At 33.3% G+C, this 10,853-nt stretch overlaps 2 protein-coding genes across 2 annotated transcripts; one reads left to right on the forward strand and one right to left on the reverse strand.

Annotated features, from left to right (window-relative positions):
• The first annotated feature begins 2,800 nt into the window (after positions 1 to 2,800).
• Positions 2,801 to 3,910, forward strand: LOC141401452 (protein OPI10 homolog). The gene is made up of 3 exons (XM_073981711.1): positions 2,801 to 2,971; positions 3,029 to 3,388; positions 3,464 to 3,910. The coding sequence occupies exons 1-3, from the start codon at positions 2,942 to 2,944 to the stop codon at positions 3,659 to 3,661; spliced, it is 588 nt and encodes a 195-aa protein (XP_073837812.1). The 5' UTR covers positions 2,801 to 2,941; the 3' UTR covers positions 3,662 to 3,910.
• A 1,927-nt stretch (positions 3,911 to 5,837) lies between these two features.
• Positions 5,838 to 9,437, reverse strand: LOC141403443 (uncharacterized). The gene is made up of 2 exons (XM_073985846.1): positions 9,233 to 9,437; positions 5,838 to 9,177 (listed from the first exon to the last, which is right to left on the reverse strand). Exons 1-2 carry the CDS (start codon positions 9,294 to 9,296, stop codon positions 8,855 to 8,857), a joined length of 387 nt encoding a protein of 128 aa, XP_073841947.1. The 5' UTR covers positions 9,297 to 9,437; the 3' UTR covers positions 5,838 to 8,854.
• Positions 9,438 to 10,853: the final 1,416 nt, after the last annotated feature.

Consider the following 10,853-nt stretch of genomic DNA (forward strand, 5'->3'; position numbering starts at 1 on the left):
TAACCTCAGGCGACTCTTCTAAACAAATCACAAATGTGTCTTCTTCCGCATTAGTTTTCATTTTGCCCATTTTCTGATGGTATATAGGGTCTTTTTCGAGTCGCATTTTAATCATTTATTGGTGATTTGTTGATTATTTGTGAACCTTTTTCGAATCTTTTTTGAATCATGTTTATAATCGTTTATGAGTCTTTTTATCAGACGAACAAATTAAAAGAATTTTCTTTTTTATTATTCTTTGTTATTCGTTCCTTTCCTTCGTTTTCTTTTCTGCTTTGTTATGACTTTTAATTATCCCTTCATTTCTTCATTCACTTTCTTCGTTTCACTTAGCATGTGTTGTCTTTGTCAATATTCATAATATTATACGTGATATTTATATCAAAGTTTTGTAGAAAGTGTATATGAGAATTATAGGCCGTTTATATATAACAAGGTTAACCCAGTGGGTCTGGGTTTCAAATGTCATTTCCATTGTATATACTTCAAACAAATCCTCATAAAGAAGGTTAACCCTGCAAAAAAACTATAATATAAACGCCGTATTATATACTTATAATATATTATATTATACAACCAAACCGTTATGTTTGAAAAAAAGAAACCAAACAATCAGTGTTTAATCACCTACCTGTTCCAAATGTATTCAGAATATACATAATTCTAATCACTTTTCAAACACCTGCATGACCCTTTTTTGATTAGGCATTTTTTAATCTTCAGATGATCAAAATGTGACAATAAATAACGAAAAAATAGTCACATTTTAAACGCCTCAATGATTTATTTGTGATTGCTACGCATTTGTTGTTGTATTTTAAATTGAACACTTTTAATCATTACAGGCCACTCCACTTTGTGATCATATAAGCGACTTAATCAGTTTTTGATCACCAAAAGGATTCCAAAAAGCCTCCGCAATGTGATTTTTGAAAAGAAAAAAAAAACAATTTTCCAAATGCTAGCTGGGAAGCTTGAATCGAAAAGAAATTTCTTTCAAAGGCTGTTCTCATCATCCTAATCCCAAATATTAATGGCATGATTCCATAAAATATAATAGTATTTTTTCTTCAATTATTATGCATAATATAGAGTTTTGAAAACCACACCACTCGGCTAGTGATTTCTATTCCGTTATAATATGTTGGCAATCATATCCGGCCTGAAGAATTAGGAAACTTGAGAAAATTTCCAGACCTATAGTACGGTTACACTAGAGTTTTTTGCCGGGTTAACCCACTTTGAGAGGATTTATTTGACATTTGCGCTATGAAATTGACATTTGAAATCCAAACCCACTGGTTTAATCCGGTTAAGTGTAACCGGGGTACTAAGTTGGTTGTCTCAATCATGTAGGAATGAAGGTCGTCCTAGAACTTACAATCTTCCTTAAATTGAAGCACAACAAGTTTTCGAAACTTCAGAGGCTCATATCTCAAACAACTTTCCCAACAATGTTATATATTTCTGTGATCAGGGATACGAGACCCTACTTGTAACAAAACCCAACTTAAGACATAGACTGACTTTATAAACACACGTCTTGAGTTCATAAATATCACACTACACCTCATGTTGCGCAGTATTGGTCAAATTTGCATATTTAGGAAGTTTTTAATTTAGTCCCGCTATGTCAGAGCAATTGTAACGAGTTTGATCTCTTGGACTGTCGAAAACGGCCTTATACCCCGTTTGCACTTAACCGGATTTAATAAACCCACTGGGGTTCAAACGTCAATTCCATAGCATAAACGTCAAATAAATCCTTATAAAGTAGTGGTCTGTTCCTTTACTTTTATAAATGGTAAAAGTGGCAAAATTAGCAAAAGTTGTAAACTGCTCTCATAATTGTTTGCTTACATCAAGTAAAGGAACACTTTTCGAGTAAAAAGTGGTAAAACTCGAAGATTCTTGCACGTAAAGGAACAGAGCTAAGGTTAAGCTGACAAAAAGCTCTAGTGCAAGGCATATTCATATAAGTTAAATGCATGAATTACAACAACTAACAAATTTACAAAAACAACATTGTTGTTATTGAAATCTAATTGTCAAAGATAAATATTGAATAATAGGGTCGTTCCAAAAATTTGTTCAGAAAAAACATAAATACATTTTGAAAATCCCCTAAAATAGAACAAATTTGAATCAAAATGTAAATATAAAGCATACAGAATTGTCGTAGGTCATTGTTATTACACGTTTACGGCGAAACGAAGAATTTTATGGTAACAAATTTCGATGTTTCAAATTTCATGAGTAGACCCTACTACATTTTGAAAACTAAATTTACAAAAAAGGTAAGAATACAGCTGATCGTCACTTCTACCTTGTATAAATATTGGTCTGTTCCTTTACTTTTGAAAACGGTAAAACCGGCAAAAGTAGCAAAAGTTGTAAACTGCTCCCATATGAATTGTATGGTGTCTGAAATAAAGGAACGTTTTTCGAGTAAAAAGTGGCAAAACTTGAAGATTCTTGCACGTAAAGGAACAGAGCTTATGTCTTGCTCTAGTGCAAACTCCTTTTTATGCTTGGTTTACATTTACGAAATAGAATGGATATCAACCGTAAATTCCTTCACGTATACATCAAATGGAATCTCATCTGAAATCCATTGTATTTCACTTGACGTTTGAGCAATGGAATTGACAGTTGAAATCGAGTGGATTTCGTAAATGTGAACCTAGAATAAAAATGGGCAAAAATACGCTAATTTGATGGATAAATAAAAGCTATATTGACATCACTGATACAGTGTCACTTTTTTATTGACAGTCATTTTGCAGTAAATATGGCAACACATCGGCCGGCAGAGGTCAAACCAAACGTCAAAAGAATAAAAGGTTCTAGAACAAACGTAAACAAGAGTTCCCATTAAACTGTTGCAAACTGTATTATTTTACTACTCCTTTGTTTTTACAAATCATCGTGTCATTGAAATATGTTTGGGTTAATTATTTCTGGAAGACTGGTAAGTTGTTTGTGGAATAATTCATCTGAAATGCAAGCATCTCAACATTGCTCACAGCCTCAAACAGACTTCACACCAGTGGATGAAAACAAGCTACTGATTAATGTTCCAGACATCGACCATGTCAACTATATTGTTGTATTCCTAACGGGTGTTCAGCCCCTGCCTGATGGCATGTCAGCGGCTGTGTATTTCTCTTGGCCAGATGCGTCTGCGGCTCCAACATGGCAGTATTTAGGACACATTTCGAATAGTAAACCATCTGCCATTTTTAAAATTTCACAATTAAAAAAGTCACACGAGTTAGAGGCTCAGGAAAATGCAATGCAATTTGGTGCTCAGGAAATATCACATACTGCACAAATTGGTATATCGGTAGAACCAGAAATGACCATAACGCAGTTGACACCAGCTGTGGTAAGTATAAAAGAAAAGCTTTTTTTGTTTCTGATGCGTAATTTGTATATTACATATTTTCTTTGTTTCTTTTAGTCTAATGCCAATGCTAACCTACAGTTCAGTCAAAAAATGCTGGAGAATTTCTTTAATTATGCATCCAGCTTTAGTGTTACACCTCATGAATTACCACCGATGAGCAATCAACCCATGGTACCTCTGTCAACGTTACAAACTTGGTATACAAACTTTCAACGGCGTATGGAACAAAATCCTAATTTTTGGAAATATTAAAAATATTCCGATTCCTGCCTCACGATCTTAATCTCGTATTTTTCATATTCATCATCGTAATGTTATTCTTTTAATATTCATTTAGCATATTTGTAATAATACTTGTAATAAGTTAAGAAATTTTATTATTTTTTATGTTTTACTCATTGTGTGAGTATAATTTGTTAGTTTTAATAACTAAATGAAACACAAGAGTTTTTATAAAAGAAACAAATGTTTAATGAAGAAAGCAAAATTCAAAAAAGGAAACATATGTAGTTTTTTTAAATAATTTTCGCCATAATGTTATTTCTGGAACAAGTCTAGGAGCTTTATTTATGTGCTTATACTTTATTCGTTTAAGGCAATATCGTTGAACAAAATTGCCGATCAGCCCTATTCTGAACATTCCCATGGGAGCAAAATTTCCCATTCCCACGTTTGCCATACTCTCAACGACGTGGGAACAGCAAAAAATGGGACAAGAAATTTCGAAATTAGTTACACCAAATTATTATAGCATACTTTTGGGAGCTGTAATATTGTTTTATAATACAAAATGCATTTTTGCACTGAATTTATGGTTTCTGAATTAGGTAAGTAAACCAAATTAAACAACCGTGCATTAATTTATGGCTTTTTTTAAAGTGAATGGAGTCAAACTTTGTGTGGTGTTGTACTAATAAGTACATTTTCTTCAAAATGTGCGAACTGTTGTAAGCCTTTTTTATTATAAAGGCGTCCACTCTCCTATCAGTCTGTCCGACAGCATTTGTGATAGTATGTGTAAATTTTCGAAAATTTGAGAATGTATATGGGTGCCACCGTGGTGCAATTGTATACACACCTGCCTTGCACGCTAAAGGCCTGCGGTTCGATTCCCAGGTAATGTTGGCGATATTTCCTGAGTATTTAAGCCATGAAAAACTTCTTTACAATTGGTGTAACATACATAATATGTGTGTTCGTTTACTCAAAATTTGTACTGGATGTTGTTCGTTTACTCTACAGTACAATGCAAAAGACCTTAGTCGATTACAAGAAGTTACTGGACTTGTACAAATATGTACAAATTGTTGAGTAAACGAACACACCTAATAATTGGCCTGTTCCCGTACTTTATAAAGTGGTAAAAGTTGTAAAAGTCTTAAACGATTTTCATATAAATTTTGTGTACGGGAACGCAAAATGTGTAAAAGTGGTAAAAATTGTAAAAACTTTTTAGTTCTGGAACAGAGCTATAGTTTGTGAAGGAAACATTTTAAATTAGTTAATTTTTGGAGGAACATTTCAAGATTTCGAGAATTGACTGAAGGCTTTGCTACACACTTGTCATGCACACACATATAAAAAGGGTTCATCGGCCCAACAGCATGACTGATAGGTGAGTGGAGGCCTTTAGGTAAACATAAAATAATAGCGTCTTTTTAAGTTTGTAACGCATTTAAAAATTGTATGTTTTTATCTGTTCGGAATAATTTGAGTTAGGGGTTTAACGAGTATATCGCTAGTTTTAATTATTCCTAATGATTGCTACGTTTTTTGCATATTAAAAAATACCAAAAAGATAAATTCGGATATTTTACACTTTTGAACTATAGTTCTATTTCATATGCCTAATCAAAGACGTATAGCAATAAAGACTCGAACAAATGCATTTTCCAAAAACATATGATAATAGTTTCACATTTTGGTTACAGATGGCTACACAAATCACTGGAATTGATAACAGCAATGTCAATCGCTTCCCAGCAAAAAGTTTGCATCCACGGAAGCAGTTAAATCACTGGTGCAAGTGTTACGAAGTGCTTCTTTTTCTATGAATTCCTCAGTGAATTTTACAAGGGAGCGCGCAGAAAGGAAGCACTCCATTTTGCTTCCGCAGCACTCAGTTAGGAAGCACTCCATTTTGCTTCCGCAGCACGCAGCTAGGAAGCACTCCATTTTTACAATTTTGACCACTTTTACGAGTTTTGCGTTCCCGTACACAAAATTTGTATGAAAATCGTTTACGACTTTTACCACTTTGTAAAGTACGGGAACAGGCCATTAATAAGACATTTTAATTTTATTCTTATAGGCCGTTTATATATAACAAGGTTAACCCAGTGGGTCTGGGTTTCAAATGTCATTTCCATTGTATATACTTCAAACAAATCCTCATAAAGAAGGTTAACCCTGCAAAAAAACTATAATATAAACGCCGTATTACTTTAATTTTATTTGTTGAATGAAAATTGAATTTTTTATCGTTTATACATAAAAGTGCTTGTTGGATGTAATCCAAATGTGAGGAAAAGGATTGCCTTTTTCATTAGTCCACTGGAAGCGCATCCATTCATGTAATGAAATCCTCACTCCAACTTGCACCACTTCCATTTTTTTTTGCTGGGTTTTGATTCCCATTTCTCGCGGCAGAAAACATTAACGTTGTGTTTTGTGGCTAAAATTTGTTTCTTCACTATTTTTTATTTAATAAAAAACAAAAGTCAACGCCGTAAAATTTGAGTTTTAATGTTTTTCTTGTCAATATTCCAATGAGTAACAGTTTTCGTTTAACAGAATGTTGCTATGATGTCGTAGCAACAGAGGTTAACTCCCCCTACAGTTAATTTTTCACAATTGACTTTTCCTATCTTATAATAGCTTTGTTCCTTTACGTTCAAGAATCTTCAAGTTTTACCACTTTTTACTCGAAAAGCGTTCCTTTACTTCAGACACCATAAAATTCATATGGGATCAGTTTACAACTTTTGCTACTTTTGCCGGTTTTACCATTTTCAGAAGTAAAGGAACAGACCAAATATTGACATCTTTGGCCTAATGAACAAATGCTTTGTTCCAGAACCTGCAAGAAGCTACTATTTTTTACTACGATAACATTTTTTCCTTTATGTTATCGGAAAAAATAGTAAAAATTAGTAGATTCTTGCAGTACTGGAACAGACCAAAAATTAAATACAACAAAAATATATTCAATAATACGAATAACGGTAAATTCTATAAAAATTAAAAAATTAATAGAGGGAGGGTGTTGAGAGGCAAAGGGTTACCATATGCCTCACCTCTCCCTCCATCAAACTGACAATTGCCGCAAGTAAACTCGCCTAATGTAAATTTGGACTTACCGTAAAATTTTTTGAATAAGCAACACAAATTTTACATTTTATTGTTTTATCGAATGTCTCTAGTTGTCCATGATAACTTTTAGACAAAATAGGAACTTATTTGTGGATTAATTGCCGTTACTTAAGGTCAGACTTCGCGTATAACTTGTTAAAGCGGACCCTTGCAGATTTCTTTGAATGTTTGAGTTTGTTACTTTATAAAATGCCAGAAAATACAGTGGGACTGACAATTTTGAGATCTTAGAGCGCTTTAAAGTTGTCTTTGTAAACATTAAGTCTGTCTGGTTACTTTCCCAGCAAGAATTGTCCAGCAAGAACTTTCTCAGAGAAGCTCTGTTCCTTTACGTTCAAGAATCTTCAAGTTTTACCACTTTTTACTCGGAAAGCGTTCCTTTACTACAGACACAATACAATTCATATTGGAGCATTTTACAACTTTTGCTACTTTTGCCGGTTTTACCATTTTCAAAAGTAAAGGAACAAGCCAAGAGTAAGGGGTTTTTATTCTCTTTTGCTAGAAAATTGTAAAAAGTAAACAGACACCTTTCCAGCAAAAACCAGCAAGCAATCAGCTGACTTGCCAAAACAGAACAATTTGTCCAATTTATTAAAAATAAAAAAGAAAATGAAACAAAAAAGTATTTTTCCCATGGTATAAGTAAAGAGGTAGATTTAAATGAAAAAAATCTATAGAACCCTTGTTTTTCTTGAATTCCTAAAACTTCAAAATAAAAGCAACAAGTGGGTTTGTTTACAATCCATTTTTTTAGCATTTTATAAAAAACGCGAAAAATGAATGAAGAGTTAAGTTTTCTCCACATAATCGAGTCGTGAATATGATAAACTGATTGTTTCAATGCAAATCTCACCAATTTCTTCCATACAAATGATCTAAAAACAATTTTAAAAATCATTGAATTCGATTGTTTTTAAAATTGTTTGGCACATTATTCAAACACCACACACACATACACAGTTTGTTTATATTGTTTTGAAGTTTTAGGCATACTCGAATGAAAAAATTTAAATTGACATAAAGCTTTGGCTAACCTTTCTTATTAAACCATGATTTTTCCACTTTACAAATTTGTTCTTCATAAAACAATACAATTAGACTATAGGTGTGTTCGTTTACGCGATAATTTGTACAAATTTGTACAAATTGTTACGGGATGTTGTTCGTTTACACAATTATCCAGCAAAAGAGAGCGAATTGAGAGAGCACTTTTGACAGTTGTGTGACTGAGAACTTACAAATTCTTGCTGGAAAAATTTGTCCAGTAAGAATTCGTAAGTTAGATCAGCTGTTCATTAATCAGTTGTTTTGCGGTAAACAAACAAATTGAAAACAAACAAGAGTTTGCAGAATAAATGTATTTTTTAACACTTTCAAAGGAAAAAAAGCAAGTAAAAATAAAAAAAGAACTTTTGGTTAACAATTTAATTTAGGTGACAAAACAAAGCGCGGTGACTGGAGTACCTTTGGATATGTCCAACCAAGAAGATGCTGGAAGAACAGGTACATATTTGTTGTAGACGCTTCATAAATGGTTGTTAATTGCTTTGTAATTTGTGTTCATACTTTACAACAGGCTGTATGGTCAAGTGATTCATGTTTTGGACGAAATTTCTTTTAGGCAATTTGATGTAAATTTTGTTCTGTCCACCCGTTCATCTGACTGAAGCGCAAGGTGACAACCGAACGGGGTACCGATACTTTGCGCATAGTAAGCACTCATTGTAGTGGGGCAACACAAAACTTCAAATGTGCAGTTTAAAATAGTACTTCCTGAGATAACTATCTTTAAGTTATAAAAAAAAAACATTCAGCCACCGAATAAATTGCTAGTGTTCAAGATAACTTTCCAAAGCTTAAACATTGGCCTTCCAAATTCACATAAAATTCGAAGATGGATTATATTAATGTACCGTACCCCCATAAAACTTCAAACATTTCGCTTTAATAAAGGCTGATACCAGTTCACCAATAAATTTTGAAGTTTGTTTAGGATAGTGGGCCACGCCCAATTGTAAACACATCCGCATTGCACCCTAAATACCCTGGTTCGGGCAATTTGAAGTTGATTTAGCCATGTCCGTTCGTCTGGCTGGTGCGTACGGTAACCAATTTGGTCCATACTTTGTACATCGTAATATTTCTACCAGACACTCGGTCACTTCTTCGTGTACCTTCCACACTAAATTTCGGAATCGCATCCAACCATGTGATTTTTTTGGAATCACCATCAGAATTTACTTGTGGATTTGTCTCATCCTGAGAATATGAAGATGCCAATTCCAAACCAAGTTGTACCGCGTCAACTCCTGGTTCGGGATTTGACGAGAACACAATCTCATCAAAATCTTTCGAAGTCATTTGGGACAAAACAGAATTCATATACTCTGGATCTAAAAGATAACCAATATTAACTAAAACAAAAATACTTCGTATAATTTATAATACCACTTGCTACTCGTTTATATTTTCCTGGGGAGCACACCAAATCCAAATTCCTTTTATTATTCATTTTGTGCAATAAAACTGTTCCAAATTATGGCTTTGTTGATTTTGTTTATTTGCGCCAAAGTTGTTTTTTTTTTCAATCAGCTATTATCTTGTAAGTGTTTTGCTAGATGCTGTTCGTTTACTTTTTGTAATTTTTTCTCTTGTGAGAGTAATACCAAGTTTACACTTGCGCTCCAAAATCCACTGGATTTCACGAAATCCTGAAATACACCCCGGTGTTTACACTTATTTTTTGTTAATTTCAAACATATAAAAATAATCAAGGTAGATGCATATGCGCAGCTGATCGAACATGAACTTCCAAACAATTTCTTGTAAATTGAATTAGACATCAAAAATATACGACAATGTAGAACTTTACTGCTTTATTTCGAAAATTATCGTAAAATTATCTATATATCGTATTAATTTTGTATAGTACTAACAAATGAAAAAATAATTTTTTCGTTGAGACATCTTAATAATAAATTTTAATAGATAAAATTTGTGTTCAGAACTTGCAATATATTACTACTTGCAGCAGTTTTCCCGTTTAGTGCTCAAAATGCGTTCCCGTACTCCGAAATCTAGCAAGACTTGCACTTCTCTTTATACAAAAATAGGGCCGAATAACACCCTCTTCTCCTGTTTTCTGCCATACAATTTTGGCCTAGTAGACACTTGCAGCATGTTCATTGGCATTTAATACGATAACTGATAGGTTAATTTTTATATTTCTGCTGGAGTTTTTGCAATTTCCACCATTTTTCCGTTCTCGTAATTTTTAAGAAATTTGTATTGGGAAGCAATTTTTGACAATTCGCACTTTTTTCTAACATTACCATTAAAAAAGTAAGGGAACACAATGAAAAATAGCATTGTAAAAAAATAATTTAATATTTTTCCTCATTGTTTACAAATGTTTATACTAAAATTTTTTGTTGCAGCAATTGACCATCTACCTTGTTTATTCTGACACGTGAAAAGTGTTGCAACTTTTGGTACTTTTTTAGGCAAAAACAGGGTTGTATATTATGTGTACTGTGATTTCGATGTTGATTTCGCTGAAATCACGAAATGAGATGATTTCATTTTTGTATGCAAAATCACGATAAATTTTGCTTGATTCCGCGCGAAATCACGAAATGACGCCGAATGTAAACCAAACATAAAATTGGTATTTATTCTCAGTAACTTCTTGCTGAGTAAATGTTACGGGAAAAGTAAACGAACACACCTTATATGTTATTTCCACAATAAAATTGTTTTTAATGTTCACAAACATAAATCAACAAAAAACTAAAAACGGCTGATTGATTGTTTTCAGGGAGAAGAAGAGCTTGCAAGTGCTTGCTAGAAGAAATTTGTCCAGCAAGAATTTGTAAGTCCCAATTTACATTAGGCGAGTTTCCTTAGGAGAGGTATATGGTAACCCTTTGCCTCTCATCACCCTCTCTCACCCACAAACTGACAATTGCCGCAAGTAAAATGGCCTAATGTAAATTGGGACTAAGCTCTCAGTGAAAGAACTGTCAAAATGTCTCTCTCGAATCGCTCTCTTTTGCTGGTTTTTTGTGTT

Source organism: Musca autumnalis, unplaced genomic scaffold (genome assembly GCF_047663935.1).
Source record: "Musca autumnalis isolate F117 unplaced genomic scaffold, ASM4766393v1 scaffold_4, whole genome shotgun sequence".
Taxonomy (NCBI): domain Eukaryota; kingdom Metazoa; phylum Arthropoda; class Insecta; order Diptera; family Muscidae; genus Musca; species Musca autumnalis.

Excerpts from the sequence above, each read along its gene's own strand:
- LOC141401452 (XM_073981711.1), top strand. The coding sequence starts at position 2,942 with ATGTTTGGGTTAATTATTTCTGGAAGACTG. Across the intron at positions 2,972-3,028 it reads TAATTATTTCTGGAAGACTG|CCTCAAACAGACTTCACACC; the intron begins GTAAGTTGTTTG and ends CATTGCTCACAG. Across the intron at positions 3,389-3,463 it reads CGCAGTTGACACCAGCTGTG|TCTAATGCCAATGCTAACCT; the intron begins GTAAGTATAAAA and ends TGTTTCTTTTAG.
- LOC141403443 (XM_073985846.1), bottom strand. The coding sequence starts at position 9,296 with ATGAATAATAAAAGGAATTTGGATTTGGTGTGCTCCCCAGGAAAATAT. Across the intron at positions 9,178-9,232 it reads ATATAAACGAGTAGCAAGTG|ATCCAGAGTATATGAATTCT; the intron begins GTATTATAAATT and ends GTTATCTTTTAG.